Raw genomic sequence first — 22,448 nt, 5'->3', positions numbered from 1 at the left:
TGGAAGAAAACAGAGGTGTTTTTTGCGAAGTGCCTACCTGTAGATTTTGGCCTCTAGCTCAGCCGGCACCTAGGGAAACCTACCAAACCTGTGCATTTCTGAAAACTAGAGACCTAGGGGAATCCAAGGAGGGGTGACTTGCGGGGCTCGGACCAGGTTCTGTTACCCAGAATCCTCTGCAAACCTCAAAATTTGGCTAAAAAAACACATGTTCCTCACATTTCTGTGGCAGAAAGTTCTGGAATCTGAGAGGAGCCACAAATTTCCTTCCACCCAGCGTTCCCCCAAGTCTCCCGATAAAAATGATACCTCACTTGCGTGGGTAGGCCTAGCGCCCGCGACAGGAAACACCCCAAAGCGCAACGTGGACACATCCTAAATTTTGGAAATAAACAGAGGTGTTTTTTGCGAAGTGCCTACCTGTAGATTTTGGCCTCTAGCTCAGCCGGCACCTAGGGAAACCTACCAAACCTGTGCATTTCTGAAAACTAGAGACCTAGGGGAATCCAAGGAGGGGTGACTTGCGGGGCTCAGACCAGGTTCTGTTACCCAGAATCCTTTGCAAACCTCAAAATTTGGCTAAAAAAACACATGTTCCTCACATTTCTGTGGCAGAAAGTTCTGGAATCTGATAGGAGCCACAAATTTCCTTCCACCCAGCGTTCCCCCAAGTCTCCCGATAAAAATGATACCTCACTTGTGTGGGTGGGCCAGGTGCCTGCAACAGAATAAGGCCCAAAACCTGAAGGGATAGAAGGGATAGCACAGCAAGTTTATAAGGGCATATTCCTTTATACATCTTTAGACGGACTCTGCTTTGGGGACCCACATAAGTGAGGTGTCATTTTACTTGGGAGACTGAGGGGAAAACTGGGGAGTAGGAATTTTGTGCTGGAGCGGTGATCCTACTAAGAAAAATCAGGAAAATATGCTTTTTTATGCAAATTTTGAGGTTTACAGAGGAGTCTGGGTAAGAAAATGTTGGGGGAGCCACGCAAGCCACACCTCCCTAGACTCCTTGGGGTGCCTAGTTTTACAAAGTTTCTGGGTTTTGTAGGTTTCCCTACATGACGGCAGCACCCAGGACCAAAAACATAGGTGGGCCCTCCCCCCCAAACACAGGTATTTTTGGAATATATCACTTTGATGTGTGCACATACGTCCGTGATGTGCCAAACACTAAAATTGTGAAAAGAAACACACTTAGGTTATGTGAAGAAGACCCCTCACCCACCAACCAAGTTGGTGGCATGCTTCATCATCGGGGTCCCACCCGAGGCACCTAACGTGTCTCAAGTGTGCTGCGACGCCTGATTACAGCGGAGCAGGTTTTGTCATTTGTACTACACATACTGGTTGGATTTGGCACGAGGGTGAGTGATGGTTCAGTAGATCAAATTTTATTAACAAGAGATTTCACAAAAGTGAAATGCACTGGTAATAACTGAAAGGCCAAAAAACTGAACCAATGACTCACAGCTCGTGAGCTGTAAAGCCACGACAAGGCACCAACCGCTTTACAGTCCATTCACACACCTTTCATACATGACATGCACTAGACCATTCAGGCCGCCAGCCACGGGCCCAGCACATTACAAGACTCGCATCCACAGACAGCGCCAGTCAAGGGCCCATCACTTTCATACACCCACATGCCTGATACAGCAATCACACCAGCTGATGAGTGTGTGGACTGGCGTTTGGCCGGCACTGCCAGCCAAGCGCCACCCCACACACACCGCCAGCCATGCGCCACCCCACACACACCACCAGCCAAGCGCCACCCCACACACACCGCCAGCCAAGCACCACTCCACACACACCGCCAGCCAAGCGCCACCCCACACACACCGCCAGCCCAGCGCCACCCCACACACACCGCCAGCCAAGCGCCACCCCACACACACCGCCAGCCAAGCGCCACTCCACACACACCGCCAGCCAAGCGCCACCCCACCCACGCCGCCAGCCAAGCGCCACTCTACACATGCCATCCCCTTTTTTTTGTTTTTAAACAACAAAGAAACCACTAATCATAAATTAGTACAAAACTACAAACACAAAAGCTCTAACTGAATACATGACTAATGCCAACCGTGAAACCGAACATATAAAAATATAAAACACCAGTTTACGCTCACGGAATTTCCCAATAATTCTTCTGTGTGTGGTAGCTCCTGAAACAGCCACCCACACACAGCCCAGGCTTTGAAGGACAATCAGGGCAGTACATCCTAGTCTCCTTCCTGATACCTCTTCGAGCACAGACTCTACATCTCTTAGCAGGAAAGTTTTTTTTGGCCGTGGGAGGAATGTGCTCAGCAAAGTGACGATCTTTCAATCTAGCCACATCCTCCACCACTGCTTCTCTAGGAACTCTTGCCTGTTCCAGCACAACAAGGCTAGCTATGATAGACTCCTGAAATTTCACAAATGTCATCCTTGACTCTGGAGAACTATCCTTAAACACAACAAAAGCATTAAAAGTTGCCAAGTGGAACAAGTGAAGCGCTAATTTCTTATACCACACATAAGACTTACGAGCAGCAGTGTAAGGTTCTAACCTCTGATCTACTCTATCAACACCACCCATGTGCTTATTATAGTCTAAGATGCACACAGGTTTGCGCACTTCGGCAACCTGACCCCAAACAGCCACAGGTGAAGTACTCTCATCATGGATGGTGCTTAGCATGTATACATCCCTCTTGTCTACAAATTTCAGAGCTAGCAGCTCATCATTCCGCAAGGCACTGCACTGTCCCTTCTCAAGTTTTTTACAGACAAGCTCTTTTGGATAGCCTTTCCGATTAGAGCGGATTGTGCCACAAGCAACAGTGTCCACTCTGAACAACTCCTTGAACAACCGAACTCCAGTGTAGAAGTTATCTACATATAAATGGTGACCTTTGTTAAACAGTCGTCTACCAAGTTCCCACACAATTTTCTCACTAACTCCAAAAGTGGGAGGACAACCAGGGGGGTCAATATTGGAATCCCTACCAGTGTAGACCTGGAAATTATAAACATATCCTGTACTACTTTCTGACAGCATATACAATTTAATTCCATACCGTGCCCTCTTGCTAGGAATGTACTGCCTAAAAACCAAACGACCCTTGAACAGGACCAAAGACTCATCTACAGATATTTATTTCCCTGGAACATAGATCTCTGAAAACCGATCTACCAAATGATCAAGGACAGGTCTAATCTTAAAAAGACGGTCAGAATCAGGATGATCTCGTGGCAAGGCTAAAGCATTATCTACAAAATGCAACATCCGAAGAAGAAGCTCATACCGGTTACGACTTATGATGGCAGGAAATATAGCAGTTGCCATCAAGGGACTAATAGACCAATATGAAGACAGCGACGGCTTCCTTATCAGCCCCATCAAAAAAGTTAAACCCAAGAACTTTTTCAACTCTTCCAGATTTGTGGGAATCCACCGGCTAGCTCTAGAGTGTGGCCTAAGTCTGGCAGCGTTGTCCCTCAAAAACTGCTCTGCATACAAATTAGTCTGCTCAACAATCTCTTCCAAAAATATATCGTCCATAAACAACTCAAAAAAGTTGACGGGCAAAAAGTTTTCCGTATTAACTTGACACCCTGGAAAACCAGTAAACGCAGGCAACTGTGGCTGCTCCATGTTTGGTGCAACCCATGCGTCAGGTCTTCCAATGGGAAGCCTTTCAGCCGCTGGCTCCTGCACCATTGGCACATCACTGTCCTCCTCTAAAACAGGCCCTTCATCAGCACTGAGAGTGGCTTCATCATCAGATGATTCATCTCTGACAGAAAATTCACTTCCAGAATCCTGCACTTCCTCCTCTGCCTCAGATGCAGAGTCAGTCTCATATTCATGGTCAGAAGATGACTCAAAAAGCACACTAACAACCTGCTGAGCAGTCATCCTACGGCTGGCCATGATCCTTCCTACAAAAATTAACTGGACAAATACACCACCAACAACCAGCACTGTGTAAGATAAGTAACAAAGTATAGGTTTATCACTAAGAATTATAAACTCAAAAACTATACTGCTCACTTGCCTGAAAAAGCTTGACTCACCAGCAACTACTCTGCACAGCCACAGCAATCACCAACGATATCCCACTAAAAAGAGAAAAAAAAAAGCAAATTAGACATAAGACAACACAATAATTATTGTGCATAACTCTAAGGACAATTTCACACACAATCCTGCATTCAGTACACCACCTACAAACGTGTCATTCATGCATTGCAACAATACTCACTTGGAGTAAATTTATTTACTTACCTAAAACATGCAACTACGCAAACCGCAGGACAACTACTGCCAAAACTGCAACAAGCCACAGCAAAGTCAGCAAAAGCTTTGAACTAGAACAAAAAGGAGAAAAACTGTTATTATCATAAAAGCAAATACTTCGCCAGTTGACAAACACTCCGCCACTAACCATTTTTTCATTTTCCCTTGTGTCTAGTCTTCTCTGCTTGGGGGAAGATAGGCCTAAAAAAAAATAGGCCAATCTACCCCCAAGGGGAGGGGGCAGAAATCGCCCAGATTACATTGCACCCTTTGGGGGGGGCGACCCTTGCCCAAGGGGCCACACCCCCACACAAAGCACACACACACACACATATAGTATTCCCTGGCGCTATGGGGATTCTGCCCCCCTTGGGGACAGAAAGGCCTAAAAAATAGGCATATCTGCCCCCAAGGGGGGCAGAACTGCCCAAAAATACATGTGAGCCCCTGGGGGTGACCCTTGCCCAAGGGGCCGCCCCCCAACACAAAAAATAAAAACCAACAATAAAATCCCTGGTGTCTAGTGGCTTTCTGCCCTGCGTAAAAATAGGGACAATCTGCCCCCAAGGGGGGCAGAAACGACGATAAATACATTGCGCCCCCGGGGGGAGCGACCCTTGCCCAAGGGGCCACCCCCCAACACAAAGCACACATACAAACATATCTTTCTGGCGCTATTGGGATTCTGCCCCCCTTGGGGGCAGAAAGGCCTAAAAAAAATAGGCCTCTCTGCCCCCAAGGGGGGCAGAACTGCCCAAAAATACATGTGGGCCCCTGGGGGCGACCCTTGCCCAAGGGGCCGCCCCCCAACACAAAAAATAAAAAACAACAATAAAATCCCTGGTGTCTAGTGGCTTTCTGCCCCCCTTGGGGGCAGATCGGCCTAAAAATAGGGCCAATCTGCCCCCAAGGGGGGCAGAAACGACAATAAATACATTGCACCCCTGGGGGGAGCGACCCTTGCCCAAGGGGCCACCCCCCAACACAAAGCACACATACATACATACTATTTCTGGCGCTATTGGGATTCTGCCCCCCTTGGGGGCAGAAAGGCCTAAAAAAAATAGGCCTCCCTGCCCCCAAGGTGGGCAGAACTGCCCAAAAATACATGAGGGCCCCTGGGGGCGACCCTTGCCCAAGGGGCCGCCCCCCAACACAAAAAATAAAAATCAACAATAAAATCCCTGGTGTCTAGTGGCTTTCTGCCCCCCTTGGGGGCAGATCGGCCTAAAAATAGGGCCAATCTGCCCCCAGGGGGGGCAGAAACGACGTAAAATACATTTGCCCCCAAAGGGGAGCGACCCTTGCCCAAGGGGTCGCTCCCCCACACCAATAAACACACACACACACACACATAACGAAATCCCTGGTGTCTAGTGGCTTTCTGCCCCCCTTGGGGGCAGATCGGCCTAAAAATAGGGCCAATCTGCCCCCAGGGGGGGCAGAAACGACGTAAAATACATTTGCCCCCAAAGGGGAGCGACCCTTGCCCAAGGGGTCGCTCCCCCACACCAATAAACACACACACATAACGAAATCCCTGGTGTCTAGTGGCTTTCTGCCCCCCTTAGGGGCAGATCGGCCTAAAAATAGGGCCAATCTGCCCCCAGGGGGGGCAGAAACGACGTAAAATACATTTGCCCCCAAAGGGGAGCGACCCTTGCCCAAGGGGTCGCTCCCCCACACCAATAAACACACACACACACACACATAACGAAATCCCTGGTGTCTAGTGGCTTTCTGCCCCCCTTGGGGGCAGATCGGCCTAAAAATAGGGCCAATCTGCCCCCAGGGGGGGCAGAAACGACGTAAAAAACATTTGCCCCCAAAGGGGAGCGACCCTTGCCCAAGGGGTCGCTCCCCCACACCAATAAACACACACACACACACACATAACGAGATCCCTGGTGTCTAGTGGGCATTCCTGCTGCCCGATCGCATCGCGATCGGGCAGCAGGAATGCTCAGAGACATTGAGGGAAAGGAAAACCCTTTCCTTTCCCTCGATGCCTCTCTCAGAGCACCCCCACCCCGCAGGAAGGTGAAATACTCACCTTCTCCCTTGACGCGCTGGAAGCAAATGGCTTCCAGCGCGTCATTCCCCCTTTCCATGAAATCAGCGCGCGATCGCGCGCTGACGTCATGGGGGGGGGGTGGGCGTGAAAGGGGAAGGGATTCCCCTTTCAGCCCTGGCCTGGGGGTGTTGGGGGGCGGCCCTCGGGGGAAGCGCTAGCGCTTCCCCCGACTGCCAGTCCCAGGACGTAATGGTTACGTCCATGGCGCCACACGGGCGCTGCCATGGACGTAACCATTACGTCCCTGGCGGGGAAGGGGTTAACTATATATTATTCATTGTGTAAGAGACAAGATCTCAAATGAGCCTAACGTATTATTACTACTACTATAGCAGGCCAGAACCGTATGAAGGAATTTCAACACAAGTGTAAATGTTTGTGTAGATGGTTAAAGTTCTTAATGACCTCTGGTAAATATCACTACTATAGCAGTTCCTTTCACAGCAGCATACAGCATTGTTCGATAATATCATGACCCAAGTAGAAATAGCAGACCGTGCAAGGCTAATGCACATCCATTTCTGTCAGAGACATCTTTCAGAGTCTTAAGTATAGCTTTCTGCCGGGAAACATCTAGGTCTAAACCACTACTTGCCTGAACCACTAATGCTAAACATCTAAAATGTCTCTACAGCTAAGTACTGAACAACTACTGCCTAAACAACAATTGTGCCTGAATAACAATTGCCTGAACAACTAATTTTATGGTAAGGTTTTCATTTTGTTTTTTTTATTTATTAGTTGTTTAGAATATACAGTATATATATATATATATATATATATATATATATATATATATATATATATATATATATATATATATATATATATATTAGTTGTTCAGGCAATTGTTATTCAGGCACAATTGTTGTTTAGACAGTAGTTGTTCAGTACTTAGTTGTAGAGACTTTTTAGTTGTTTAGCAGTATTGGTTTAGGCTACAGTTGTTAAGAACCTAGTTGTTCTGTCACATATTCAAACAAGCACTGGCTTGTTTCATGTACAACAGAGGCAGCCTGATACTTGCTGTGCAGTTTAAACTGAGATACATGATCCCTGCAGGGCTGTATTATCTAACAGTCATGCCTCTTTACCATTAACGGGAGCACCTTTCCACTTCCGTGAATGAATGAATTAATTATTCTATCTGTATATCGTCACTTGTCATCTTTATTAAGCTCTGCTAAAAACAATGCTTCCCTTTTTGCCAGTCTTCTCGATTTCAAACAATAAATGGATATGTCTATCAGATAATAAAATATCCTATTTTATTTCATGTATTTGGTTCGCAACTGTGAGAATGTCTCCCAATATTTATATTGAAATTGACCAACCTTAATTATAAAACCCGATCAATATTGCAGTTTTCAGAGTGCTGAACTGTTTTCAGATTGGAAATGCAATTGTGATAAGATCAATTACAATTTCTAAATCAAATCGATGATTCTCCAGGCAAGTGCTTATTAATGGGCCTCATGTATATGAATAATTAATATTTATCTCTTTTACAGATGAAAAACAATTTTTTGCACTATTTAAGCCCACTTCGGTGGTAAAAGGACAACCCTTTGTGATGTCAATGGCAGCACTAACATTCACTTCTCTTGAGGCCATTAATAGCTTTTATCCATCACTTTGTATCGTGAGAGCAAAGGTCTTCCCAACCGTACTATCTCCAAAATAGCAATTAGCTACACACATATCCACTGATTTAGATAAAAAAATTACAAGTGAAACGATTGTACTGACTGGTCATCTCTACTGTCCTTGGTTTCTAAATATCCTATTTGACCTTAAACATGCAAATGCTCTTCTGTGACCATTGTTCTGTTACCTTGTATGGGGGTATGTATATAACATACTAATCGAATAAATTACAGCAAGGTATTTATGAAACTAAGGTATCCCATATGTGAGATGTCAGAGGAGGAGATCTTTTTTTAGTTCATTTCTCCCTATATTCTTAAATTAGGTGTGGCCAGTGTACGTTTCCTACATCCTGCCCTACCAGCAAGCTCTGACTCGGCTCCACAAGGACAAACACCAGTGAGTAAACAAAACGTTCATTCATTCAAAGCCAATGCATTTCTTTGGATCTCTGGTAAGGTTGTGTTGAGGGAATGTTTTTTGAGATCATGAATATAGCAAAAATGTACACCTGGAACTAAAAGCTGGACTAAGATGCTCAAACCTACATGTCACAAAAATAAAAGCCCGGTCTTAGCTGGCCAAGTTTCACTCTGGCTAACTCCATCTATAGCACAAGTGAGCGGGCACAGAGAACATGGCCCTTTTTACCTAGCTCTTGAGATAGACATAGGGCCAATTTCAATACACTTTCTGTGTTGGCTAATATTACACCCGAGGCCTAGGAGGAGGAAGTGATTTCCTCAGAATTAAATCACATAACTCGGTCATCTAAACATTTCTTAATGCCAGTAGCTTTACCACTGAGCTGCATTTCAACTCAGCAGCAACTGAACAATGTGCCTGGTTGATTGGTAGTTTCTCAAGGTACCCACAGAACTTGAGAAGACCAAAGGATAATGCTAAACAGCCCAGAGAAAGCCCAAGTGTGTGTCATTTATGTTCACTGATTGTAAAGGTATCGTATGCTTCTAGCATTGATCTAACCTTCCTGTATCCAGGTTCGACTTTGCTGGGCTATACCAATTACAAGCACCATGAGTGTCAGACAAAGACTGAGAGCAGGCAGCAGTGTGAATATGCCACTTTATTATCATGGCTCATTACTATCAAGATCTCATTATTACAATGTGTAACAAAGATGTTGGAGCATCCTGTCAATCCGAAACAGATCTTCAGCGGCGTCACCCAATGTTCTTTGACTTTGATTGAGCTTAGTTTGTTCTTATGGCCTAGAAGAAAGGAAGAAGTTTGTTAGTCTTTAAATTATTTTTCTATCAAGCATAGCTGCAAGTGACCCACACATTTTTGCCTGAACAGCTCAATAACTGGCCCAGTGAAGCCATAATCCTCCAATCTGCAGTAATAAATTGTCAGCACACTAACAGTCTACCCCAAGTTGAACTCTAAACTACAAAAAGCTTTTAAGGTTTGTAATTTTCAAATGCAATCAGAGCCAGCACTGAGAAAACTTCTCTATGTAGTGCTAGAAAAAACTCTTAAAACAAAAGTGCCAAACTTTTGCATGGAATTTACAAAAGTAAACAGTTCAGATGTTATGGTTGAAAACTAACTCGAAAAATAAGGTTTACAAAGCTTAATGACAAAATTAAAGTAAGGAGTTATTAAAAATGGTTCCAATTTACGACGACTGTGGGACCTCTGATACAAAAAATGCTTTAGATGGAGCAGTATGTACTGTTTTGGTCACTTTGAGGAGAATAAATCCTTGCTTAGGTATTTAATTTTATCTTTTTTAATTTCATTGTGTTTAATTAAGAGCATTTTGTATATAAGTCAATTTATCTTGGAACTGTAGAAATTTAACAAAATAATATTTTCCATTGAAGTCATAACCTATTGGTTTGCTGTTGGAATGGAAAAAGAAAACAATAGAGATGCAAGTAGATAGATAGAAGAACAGAAAATCAGGACTCAGCTTCAGGTGTTCTTGTTTCAAAGCCACCGTCTTGACCATCGGTCCACATATTGCTGCATTTGCATGCAGAACTAGTTCTTTAATGCCAACACTATCTCATTGACAGGTATCTTCTGCAATGCACTCACATTGTCTATCCAGGATATGTAAGCGGACACCCGGGTGAACACTGTTGGCTTCAGGTATGTGTTGCATCCACTGCCCGACACAAAGCTGGTCACTCCATGGACATAGTAAGCGCCACTAACTTGGCAGTGAAGAGGTCCTCCGGAATCTCCCTAGGAAGCAAGTACATTGACAATATGATGAGTGTTGAAGGATACAATATTCTAGGGTCCTGTTAAGTGCTCAGGTTCAGTGATATCCAATTAACAAGCAGATCACAGATCCTGGCACTATGATGCCATTGGTTAGCATTGAGAAAGTGACTCTTTTTGGCTTCTTTGACATTCTTGAAAAATGCCCCCCATGCTCCACTGTTGCTCTGTGAGAGCAATGCCTGGTCAAATAAATAATATTCACTCAGCAGTGATCAAAAGAAAACCATCCCGCAAATGAAGATGTGCTGGTATTCTCATTAAAAAACAAGAAGAAACAGAGATTATTGAGAACTAACTCAAAATGGGTTTACAGCCTACATTTTCTCTATGTATTGTGCAGAAGAAGCAAATGTGCACCTTAGTCTGATTACACCAACTAATTACGAGCCGAGCAGAAGCACATATTCATTTCACTCAACTGGGTGCTTACTCGTTTCTTACTTTCGGTCAGCTAATACACTGGGATGATCCCTATGGCTTTAGATTACAGACCGATTTTGTTTTCCAGGATCGGGATTATGAAAATCTGATACTATTTACTGTAGTCCAGTGGTTCCCAACATTTTGATTTCTTTGGACCCCCACTATAACATTAATGGAACCCAGGGACCCATACTGAATCATCATTGGAATCAGGGGACCCCAGCCTGAGTCATTACTGGAAGCTGGCGATCTAATTTGTCAATATTTGTTAATATTCTTTAATTTTCTAGGCTCTCGCGGACCCCCTTAGAAGGCTTTGCGGACCCTCAGTGGTCCCGGGACGACAGGTTGGGAACCTCTGCTGTAGTCAATTATGGAATGAAAATATAATTGATCTTGTGATAAATATATCAATATATCAAGGATTCATTTTTTTTAAATATATTAATAGTTTTGATGTGGGTAAAGCAGTGATGTGAAATACATTGAAAGAAAAAGCCATATCATAGTTATGGATATAGGGATATAAAGATCTGTATGCTGGAGAGCAAGCGTTAAATAAGATCAGCACCAGTCAGCTAACGGGCCAAAACGTGTCAACATCATTTGACAGAAGAATCTGTTAAAAGGTGACACATGATATTTTGGATGGCTGGAGGTGGCTGCCTGCTTGGAACCTCAGTTTTGCAGAAGATGTCTAGCTAGACTAAGCACCAGTACTGACCTGGCATCCAGAGCGCACACCGTCTCCGCCAGCACACACCATGGTGCTTTTGACTGTGGAACCCCAGTAGGAGGAAGAGGTACAGGTCCTGTGATCCACGACTGGAAGAGGAGCCTGCTGAAGGGTGGCAGACACCTGGCCATTGGCTGCAAGAAAAGACACAATTACGCTGCAGGTGCTTCCTTATTTATTCTCAGCAAGACTTTCAGTGCTGGTGACTGGAGGCTTCTGCAGCATGTACAGACACATAGGAGAGAGTGAAGGACAGAGGGATGGAGAACTGTGTTCCTGATCGGATTACTACTCTGTCTGATTAAAACTGATGCCCTGGTGATTTCATACCTGATACCGTGTGTAATTTCAAGAATAAGGCAAGGGCACAGAAGTATGGTTGCATTGTAATCCTACTTCCCTCTTCCGTGTTTGCATATTGATATATATTTTTTTACAAAATAGATTTACTTTCTATTTATTAAATGAATAAAAATGTAAAACTGTTAATTTTCCCACGTATTGAAACATTTTAAAATATGAATTTGGTAGGTGCTGCTTATATCTTCATTATACATACACGAGGAGTTTGGAATACTAAATCTATACATCCTTACATGCACTTACTTTTCAATATTCTGTCCTTTGATATTCTCTCCTCGACATTGTACCATGAAATTTCTGGTGTTGATCGACAGCAGCACAACCATGGAGTCAGAGGACTCTATTTTATGCCCATGAGCAAACAAAGATTAGCCTGCCAATCAATTATATTTATACTTTTGACCTTGCAGCCTTTCAGTGTAGGAATAGAGAAGGTGTGAGCTAAGTATTGGAAAGTGGGAAATAAAACGGAATCACCATAACACGATTTGCTCTTTGGCTGCAGTTTTTATAGTTGCAGGAGTCCGAGGGCTTTGGTGTTTGTTACATTCTCTAGTGGCCTTTCTTGAATACATATACATTAAATGGATGCAGACGTGTGAGTTGGGGATAGTAAAAAGGGAACAAAACATTAAAGTAAGACAAATCGGGGTCACAGGGTTCCTTCTATGGTTGCAATCTGTGCGATTGCCGGGCTCAGTGATGGTTAGAGTCAGTGGCTTGTTGGGGGGAGGGGGTGCTAGCCTGCCCAGGTTATTCATGATTTGTACATGGTCAACCAGGAAGACCACGGTTTAACCTTTTCAATGTCTGCTCGTTACAATAGTGTCCTCCTTTGGGCTGTAACACTTAGTGGCTCATTATGAGTTCGGCAGACGTTTTTCACCATCTGCCGAACTTCCGATGGGAGGTTACCACCACACAGGCTACCACCGTACCAGCCCCATTAAGAGTTTCCCGCTAGGTCAGCGGGCAGAAAACTGAGTTTCTACAGCATTGCCTCTGGCTCGTAATCAAGCCTGCGGCAATGCTGTAGCATCCAGGGTGCACTAGCACCCTCCTAATGTTCACTGTCTGCAAAGCATTGTGATGGTGCTGGCAAGGGTGGCCCCTGCACTGCACATGGATGGGCAGTGCAGGGGCCCTCCATTCTCTGCCATCCTTTTCATGGCGGTGGTACTGACATAAAACCGCTGGCAGAGAAAGGTGTCGTTTGCAGCGCTGCTCGGGTGGATTAGGACCGCTGCCGTCTCCAGACTACTGAGATCTCTGATCCTGGTGGATCTGGCGGTTCCCTGGCAACCCGACCACCAGGGTTGTGATGAGGCACTCGGAATCTGGTGGTCTACTGACTTCAAGACCCGTAATGAGGTCCTTAGCGGTGAACGAGCTGAACATGAAAGAATGAATTTTTCAGTTAATTGATGAAGAGCTAATAGCGAATCAGGAGACCTTGTAAAAGCTACTCTTTGTTTAGCGCTGAAAAGGAAAAAGCAGACTAAGGGCTGTCATGGACACTTCCTCGAGGGTCTGTCGGCTATTTGGTTGCATCAGGTGGGTGCAGGAGGGGTGCAAATCACAACTGCGTTTATGCCTGACCTCAATGACTGCTTCTCTTCAGCTAGTTTCTTTGCGTCAAATACCATGAGGGTGTGCAATAATCGGGTACAAGCTATTCAGTTCCTGTATCCCAGCTCATCCTGCATTTTCTGTGCTAGAGTGTTATCTTGGTTACAAACTTTCAAAATCTGGAAAAATTTATCAAACATAGCTGCAACGCTATTAGTATATAAATGCAGAAGTTCGCTGAATAGCTCAGTTGGTCTGCCGAGAAGTTTGTCTACTTGGGAAGGGTGGGGAAACAGGCCACTCCTTATCTGTAGGGCGTCCTAGGCCATCCTCAGATGTGAATATATTATGGTTAGTGGGAACAACTGGGGATGCCAAGACCACCTACCCAGGACACCAGCGGCAGCTGCCACCTGCCACTTCAAAGTGCAGCGAACTGTGACTGCAGTACAGTCAGTGGGACATGAGAAGAGCTGTATGGCTGTAGGCTGAAAAATGCTGCAAATATTTTACATGTGGCCTATTTGACATAAAGTTTCTGTTCGAATTTTGCAGAAGTGGCTTAGAGAACCGGTCTAGTAGCCCAGAAGCCTGAATCATTGTGAATTACTGCTTTACCGAGCTCTTGCTTATGTTATTTATTGGGAAGCTTATAAAAAAAGTTCATTAGAAGGAAATGACAGTGGTAAAATGTAAAATGTAAATTAGCACTTGTATAGCGCACTACTCACCCGTTAGGGTCTCAAGGCGCTGTACTCATACCGCTATGGAACCCCTCCTGGCTTTTCCCTGTGAGGCGCCCACTCCTGAGCACCCCCAGGGTGAAGCCAGGCATCCAAGCGCTGTTGGGGCCGTTGTGGAGATTAAGCAAGCTATTGCCCAGAGTTGCAGAGTGGGACCCATGAATTAGATTAGGCACCAAGGCGAGAATTATCTGGTCAAGGGGAATTGAGCCCAAGACCTGCCGAAGCGGGACTTGAACCCTGGTCTTGAGCCAGATCTCTGCTTCAGGGTCTGCCGCTCTAACCATTGAGCCACACTTCTCCACTAGTACGAGGTGGGGTTCGGCAATCGAGCTAGCGTACAGTGTTGGGGACGTGGAACCAGAAATGTAAAAATTGGAGAGACCGAAACAAAACAAAGTGTGGAGGTTAGAAAAAGAAAAAGGTGGGGAAAGAAGAAAAAAGCAAAGGGCAGAAGAAAGTAAGGATCACCCCAATACCCGTGGTGAAGGTAAGCCTCAGGACATTGGTAGCACTTTATTGTTTTGGATTTTTTAATGAGTGCCCTTTCAGAAGCACCTGGAAGAGATTATCCTTTTTGGTCAAATTCTTTAAAATTTATATTTTGCTGTAAAAGGCATTATTAGAACGTTTTCCAAAAACCTTCTTAGAGACGAACAACCTCCTAACACCAACAATCCCTCCTGAAGCCTTGGAGTTGCAGTCAGGCTTCATTTGCTTGGTGACTTGGATCTATGGGCAAAATGGGGGAGGGGAGAACATTTATTTTTCTGACTACTCTTTTGCTCTCTAGCAGTGATGAGTGGAACAAGTTCTTCTTCCCTGTCTGTGGATTCCTGTGAGGTTCTGCCACATCCAGTATCAACTTCCACATTAATGGAAATGGAAAACATGGAAAAACTTCACTTTAGAGCACAGGCTGTGATAGGGCACTATGTTTAATGCCCAGCAGGCCCATGTGGAACCCTTTGCTGCCTACCTGGATGGCAATGCCTATTGAGGAAGGCCTCTGAAGGCATCAACCATTCTGACTGGTTGCCAAACATCTTATAAGATTGGGCTGAACGCAAGAGTCAATCAGATTGGTCCCTGGACAGCTAATCACATTGCCTGAAAGATGCTGAAGTTTTAGCCAATGGAATTTGCTGACCTTCAATCAATTAAAATTAGGCTTGTAACTACTGATGATTGCTGAAGTCCCAGATATGTTCCTGGAATAGCTCTGTAGTATAGGAGGACTGAGCACCAAGTTTTAAAAAGTATAGAAATCGAATGTAGAATTAAATGAATTTTCATCCTGTCAGAGAATACAGAAAGAGGGATTCTACCCATTTCAAATTTTTCCTAAAATGCTAGCTTAACCAAGCACCCCAAGATTTTGATTTGAAAGGTACCTAAGTCTGAGGTACTGTATGAACTACTTGTGGCTGGAGATACTCACTTCTTGTCATACCCCAGCCAGTGATGGTGCAGGGGTAGTTGTTTGACAGGACCTGTCCATCGGGAGGCAGGCGCCCAAGCTGCACGTAGCTGTTAAGGGCAGCATTACTGGACAGTTTCAGAAGAGCAATGTCATACCTAGAAAAGATCACCCGAGTTAGTAAACAAAGCAGTAAAGCTCGAATGTATCTCACAAATTCTCCACTGCAGAATTCACAACATATCCATGAAAGAGGCACTATCTAATCACACATTTTGCCTTCCTTGAGAATGGAAGCCGCAGAACATTTACTTTCTCTTCCTAATGCACTTTTATGACCCCTGAGATCCGTGGCAGGAATCACAGTTTCAGGCATATCAGAGGAAAAGCATCTGCTACCACTGGTTACCTGTGATTGATGTCCATGAATAATGGCCATTTCCCCCTCTCTACTGTGCATTTCTTCCTACTAGTTAAAATACAGTGTGGAAGCAATCAGGAGCTGGGCAGTTGCTCATTGGAGCAAATGATGTACGTTTGACCCTGGCTCACACAGCCTGTCCTCTTCCCTGAAAAGCTAACACAGAAGCATCTCATTAAATAATAACGTGTTGCTGTACCTGCAGGAGGAGAGGTACCACCAAATCCCACCATCCACTGTTACGAGGATAGATCATCTAAATTTAGATCAGCCTCTTAATGAATCGATGACTCTTCTCTAACTAGTAAATATAGTATGTGCCCAGCACATACTGCTAAGAAACACTATCTGAATAGTTAAATGAGGAATAATTGGAAAGTCCTTGCAAAGCTGCATCTGCAGTTTTTTTACACTGAAGACCAAGGAATGGAAAATTTACAACAAACGCTTGCTCCTTGTCCATACTTTGGTTGGTGCAACTGCTAAGTTCTTGAGCCTTAGTGAGTCTACTGCCCTAGCAAAGGAGTTCTGTAATAATATTTCAATACTGAACCTTTGGGCACAGCCAATATTCATCCCTTCAGCCCTTATCCACTAAGAGACAAATGTAATAAGTCTTTTTTGTATTCGCAATCAGCCAGTTCATAGAATCGTGCCACATGCAAATGCGTAAAGGCTTTTTGTAATGTATCAAACCCAACTTGCATTTCGGGAACACATTACCAAATCTCAATTTGGGTTTGCGACCTACAAATGATTCAGTATTTGGAAGTGGTGTGTGTTTATTGCTTCTCTCCCAAATAACAAATCATAGTTGTATGTACTAATGTTTTGCAATGAAAATGCAGTCGCAAAACATTTTTAAAAAGTGGGTGGCAACCCATTTGCAAATGAGCAGGGGTCATCTTGGGATGTCTTCTCCTTTGAGAGTGAAGAAATATTTTTTTAAGAGCAGGCAATGGTTCCACAGACCACTGCCTAATGTTGTTTTTTTCTTTTGAAACACATCCTGTTTTCCTTTAAAGAAAAAGATGCAAAACATTTGCTAATTTTTGTACATCTAGATTTATGAACATTAGCAATACCAATTACCAAATAGCATTTTTTTGTGAATAGCTATTTGGTAATCGCTATTACTTTTGTACCAAAGTGAAATCTGGCCCTAATTCCCAAATTAGTGATTCATAGTGGGTTACAAATAGGCCTACCTCATGAAGATAAATGAGATAGGTTGCACTTTGTTACCCATTAGGACTGGGCTTATGCAACATCGCAGTGACCTGGTGAGTAAAAGGAATTATAGCAAAAAGTTATGCAAGTAGAGACTAGCATGCCTTACCCAGCTGCAACGTTGTTGCGGTTCCAGTTGGGGTGCCTAACGATCCTGGAGACGGAGATGTACTGCTCTGTGCCTTCATGCACCTGAATGTTGTGGTCCCCCAGAACAACGCGGAAGTTCATGTTACTGTAGAGAGGCAAAAGCAGGCAACAGGGTCAGAAGCAGTCACTGGTAGTGAAAATGGCTACAAGCTTGGATACTACTGTGGGAGCTTTGCTGCGCTCTACGTTGTCTTCCAGATCAAGCAGCCCCGGATCGAACTGGTTTATAGGGCAATCAGACAGTTCCCAAAAGGTCGGTGTAACAAGTCAGTGTTTTTTGGCTGTTTATGGGCCTGTTTCATGGTTTGATGAGTTATTTTTTTAAAGTTTAATTCTGTGGCATAAAACAAATATTGCCTGCAGCAAGCTCAAGTCTATGGAGACTTTCATACTTTTTAAAACACTTAAGAAGGGTGTTTTTACAAGTTGAAAACTGCCCCAATAACCTATCTAATTCACTAATAGGGGGGGGTCACTTTTATTTTGGTGCCTGGGCCTATTTGCTGTTTCAGCCGAAACCTGAAACAGCTTCTCTTTTGTTGGTAGTTGTTAAAACCTTGCCTACCGGGGGCAGAAGGGAGAAGAGGCTAGGCTGTGATTACTTACTCATTGTAACCCAGATGACCCAAGAGCCACCCAAGTCATGATTCATGTCAAATTTGGGAAATTATAAAATGTTTTTCCTCTCCATAGAGAACGCACATCTTTGCTCTTATGAAACAGTGACTTAACCCAATGGGCCGGCTCTGGTGGTTGGGTAAAGTTTTAATTCTGTCTGCAGATTTGGATGAAGGTCATCATAGCTGTACGTCGTGAAGGTGTACAAAAAGTTGGTAATTTACTGTTTTTACACAGAAAAAAACCCTTTTCATTGAAAAACCATCCCACAAAATTTGGATTTGCCAGCTGATTTTGAGAAGTACAACTGAAAAGACTGCTAACACAGATATGACTATTTTGCTTAGTTTTCTCCAGGAAAACCCCATTTTTGCAGCTCTTAACTCCAACATATGTATTTCGACAAACATCACCAGGGCCCATGTTTATGAAGCCTTTGCGTTGTTCTTGCATCACGCAAGGAGACAAAAAATATTTACAAAGACATGCAAGACATGATTTAGGTGGTCTTGCATGGCTTTATAAAGAAATGCAAGGCAAGGCAGCTGCTTGTGCTATGTCACAATATTTCAATTTGGGAGGCTTTTCATGGGTGGAGCATGGGCGTTCCCAGGTATCCACCCATGGATTTTAGCGCATTCCCAGATTTACAATGGTTTGAAAATCTGGGAATGCGTCAAAATGCTATACCTTCCCAACTGAGGTGTAACAATTAGAAATATTTTTATTTGTCCTTGTTGTTTCGTCCTTCTAGGTGTGCTGCAGAAAATGCCTCTAAGGATTGTTTTGGTGCAGAGAGATGTCCATTCCTGCATAAAAACAATCCTGTAATGCAGGGACCCTTCCACTGTGGTGCAAGGTTGCCTGTCTTGGCGCTAGGCTGCACACAGTGTGCCAGTGCCTGCAAAATGCAGAAATGCTCCACGTCATTGTAAATATGGAGCATTTTTGCCCTTTCATGCAATGCAGCGTAGTTACTTTGCTTGCTCTCCTGTGTTGTGTCAAAGTTTAGTAAATGAGTCCCCTCAGTTTACAAGATTTCTTAGTTAATGATGTGTGTGTGTGGATTTTGTTTTACTTGCCCACCTGGATGGTGGAATTCTCTGTCAAAACAAATCAGTCTTTATAATGACTATCTCGCATTCCCAAACCTTTGCAATGCTCGTGTGTTTAAGTAAGGGTATTGTAAGGCCTTCAAAGAGCGGCTGAGCCTTTCTTTCTTCCTATCCTGTCACTATGTAACATGACTTTCCAGCAACAAGACACTTTTTTAAAGTGTATTGACGTAGTCTAGATGTTCTAAATCAATCTGCCAGCCATTCCACCGCAGGCTTTGTGGCCATAAACAGAGGGATGTTTGTTTCCTTTAACTCCATTGGTTACCTGTCCACGCAGTGAGCAGCCGTCATCACCCAGTTGTTCCTGATCAGGGTCCCACCGCAGGTGTGATACCAGCTACCACCAGAGTTGTACTGGAGAGAGATCTAGGAGAAAAGACCCATCATCCATGTGACATGCATTAGAATTAGCAGGTAGAATTGTAAACTGTAAACAAGCAAGTGTAATCAGCCCCAAATCACTTCGCCGAAGCCATTTTATGTCTTGTTTTGCCAAAAAAAGGCTGCTGGTGCACGGTTTGGCAAACATCAAGATGGCGCGGCCACCAATTAAAAACACAGTTGTTCACAAAGTGAATGCATACACACCTACATCAAGCTATAGTAGTAGCCTTTTGAAAATGTACAAATGTCTGGCTTGCCTTTTTTCCAGCTGAGCACATTTGTAGGTCTGGCATTAACCAAGACTTTTTGATTGCTTACTTATTGGGGCTTTCGCGCAGCCCTTTTCTTCTACTGGCTTATTGTTGTGTCATTCACATTTTTATTCTGCCCACTACAGCATACAGCACGGGGCAGTGGGTCAGACCACTTCAATCACTGACTAATTTCACAATGAGTGATGGCATTCTAGTCTTTCTCAAGTGGCACATCTATATCCATTTTCATACTCACTAGGACCCGGCAGCTCCCACAACATGGTACTGTAAAAACCGTGGCAAAACAAACATTACCAAAGCCAACATGCTGGCATCCAACACCATTGGCTTTGCCAATGCTTGTTATATCTAATTTTCAGTGAGTTGGCAACTTAGACTGAAGGCATTCATTTCTCTTGTATGCCTGCATTCTAGGCTTCCTAAGTAACCCGGGCATGGATTAATACAGCCAGGGACAGGGGGTGCACCATTGGGGTGAGCAGAGATAAGCCTTACCACCCAGATGCTTTGGGGCATTGAGAGCTGATTATTTCCTTTTCCCTTATCATGCGCCTTTGCATACGGTTAGTGCGTACAACTGCAGATTGGGAAGTTAACAGTTGTAAAACCCTGGGTAAAGGACAGCAAAAATACGAAATGGGCTTCATCTTTGAGGCACAGTCTAATTCATTCTGTGGCCCAAAGGGCAGTGCTTTATCCAGCACTATAACCTTCAAAAGAAGCACCCCCGTCTACGGTGCTATATTGTCATTTGATGGTGCATTTTGTTTACCGTCATCAGGTCTCAAGCAAAATAGTTTCATAAGAGATGAGATGTGCGCATCGAACAATGTGTTACTAAAATAAGAACCAAAACAATGCACAGTGGAGAAAACTTTGACAGCTTCTGAATGGTGTTTGGACAATCAAGATATTTGTGCTGCTCATGTGGTACACGAGTAACACAACTTCAGGTCCCCAGATTCAAGACAAAACCACCATCTAACAGTGAGGGATATCTTCACAAAGAGTGGCCCGTTCTTAAGTTTTTAGCCCAAATCTTGAGTCCCCTATTCAATTTTAATAACGCGAGAGGATGAGTTCTGCTCCCAGAGCTCTCAGTTTGTCACAGGTTGGCAGTGACTAGTTGATGCAGTCTAGGTTCGTTCTTTACACTCTCTGTGTTTGTGGTTTTGCATTCCCCGTTATGAATGCAAGTTTGTGAGTCCCACAAGGAACAGAAACTACAGAACTGGTCGCGCTGTCGAGGGGATGCCTGAGGTCTTTGTTCTGCAATACCTTCAAGGCTGAAACATCTCATCCGCTCCCCCCCAACTCCCCGCCCCCAGGTGTGCCGCAGCTTCCCAAAACCTAGTCTGTGGGCCTTTGGTTTCTCATGATAGCTCTGTTCTTATTAGTTCCTCTGTCTTTCTTTGTGGCTGTTTTCTTGAGCGTGTACCACCTGTGTTTGTGACATAAATTCCTAATTTAAAACAGACACTAAAAGCAGTGCAGCTAGGATTACTCATTGATAACACTTCAAAGCTTCACAGAGTCTCGGACAGTCCAGCACTTACCTGGGTCGGCCAGGAGTTCTTCTTGGCCTCGGACCCTCCAACAACACGTACAGTGACATTGTCCTCAAAGTTGGCTACGAAGCAATGTCCTGTGAAGGTAGGAGAGAAACAGGGTGGGTTGGTATTTGAAACACTCTATGCAAAGGATGACCGTGATATGGTTGAAAAACCATAATTACTGTGCTCACAACAACGATCTGGTACCAGCAACATTTTCAGAAATTCTGTGCCAACAAGAGACTACCAGCTGAGAGCGTATATTTTCTGCCCAGACTACCACATACTGGAATATTTTTACGATGTTTTATCACCAACTGTCCAATAGACACAGTGTACTATGGTACCAGATCAAATGGTACAAACCTTCAAGTTATCTACACTTCCTTCAACATCATAACCACGTTTTCTTCGGATCAAAGACGTTCAAATGGTAGCAAAGCCTACCTAAAAAAAATCCTTCAAAGTACAAACACGTCGTAAATAAAATTCCTTCATAAGGGGGGTTTAAAAATACTGTAGACCCACAGTAAAAAGTGCTCTTCTTTCTGAGCCAGAAATTAAAATGTCTAGGAAACAGATTTGATCTAGTTAGACAATTTACTAGGACATTTAACGTAAGCTAGAGAAGATGTACGAAGCCAAGAAGTGGGGTTTAAGGGATGCACTCACCTGAAAGGACGAGGGCAGCGAGGGCCAGGAGCCTGAGCATTTTGACTGAGCTGTGGGGAAGGCCTGCTCTAAAACCTCAAACTTGTGTAGCCCTTTTTATAGCCAGTCATGTCAATGTGAAAACTCCCACCTACCCTTGTGGTTTGTTTCACGTGGAACCCCAGCACCTGCATCTCTGGGAGAAGTCCCAGGTGACGCACAGTTTGATAAGGCTAATTTTAAATTCAGTGATAAACTCAATACAGCAAGACCGAGACAAAAAATAAGTCCACCTATGTGCGATCAAGGCTCTGCAAATTTTCAAAATGGTAATGGAATCAAGAAATAAAAAAAGCCCTCTGCACAAAAAATAGAGGACCTGAAAAATATATATGTAATCATAACATCATCCTGGATCACACTTTATAAAAGTATCTGGCACACATTTTAATACATTGTACACTCTCCTTCAACAAATAGCCGATATGCTTATGCAACTGATTACTGGTTCTGTGAC

The 22,448-nt window shown here is 44.0% G+C and overlaps 1 protein-coding gene across 1 annotated transcript; it reads right to left on the bottom strand.

Moving 5' to 3' along the window:
* Positions 1-9,090: 9,090 nt before the first annotated feature.
* Positions 9,091-22,063, bottom strand: LOC138292341 (chymotrypsin-like elastase family member 1). The gene is made up of 8 exons (XM_069230891.1): positions 21,953-22,063; positions 21,284-21,372; positions 19,334-19,434; positions 17,292-17,417; positions 15,553-15,689; positions 11,425-11,570; positions 10,086-10,235; positions 9,091-9,250 (listed from the first exon to the last, which is right to left on the bottom strand). The coding sequence occupies exons 1-8, from the start codon at positions 21,990-21,992 to the stop codon at positions 9,233-9,235; spliced, it is 807 nt and encodes a 268-aa protein (XP_069086992.1). The 5' UTR covers positions 21,993-22,063; the 3' UTR covers positions 9,091-9,232.
* Between the last annotated feature and the right edge of the window lie 385 nt (positions 22,064-22,448).

This window comes from Pleurodeles waltl, chromosome 4_2, assembly GCF_031143425.1.
Source record: "Pleurodeles waltl isolate 20211129_DDA chromosome 4_2, aPleWal1.hap1.20221129, whole genome shotgun sequence".
In the NCBI taxonomy this organism is placed as follows: Eukaryota; Metazoa; Chordata; class Amphibia; order Caudata; family Salamandridae; genus Pleurodeles; species Pleurodeles waltl.
The sequence above is the reverse complement of the archived record's forward strand: the minus strand, read 5'-3'. Positions and strand labels throughout refer to the sequence as shown.

Bases quoted from the DNA above. Each gene is read 5' to 3' on its own strand.
- LOC138292341 (XM_069230891.1), bottom strand. From the start codon at position 21,992: ATGCTCAGGCTCCTGGCCCTCGCTGCCCTCGTCCTTTCAG. The intron at 21,373-21,952 runs GTGAGTGCATCC...CTACCTTCACAG, and splicing joins CGCTGCCCTCGTCCTTTCAG to GACATTGCTTCGTAGCCAAC. The intron at 19,435-21,283 runs GTAAGTGCTGGA...CTTTTCTCCTAG, and splicing joins AGAACTCCTGGCCGACCCAG to ATCTCTCTCCAGTACAACTC.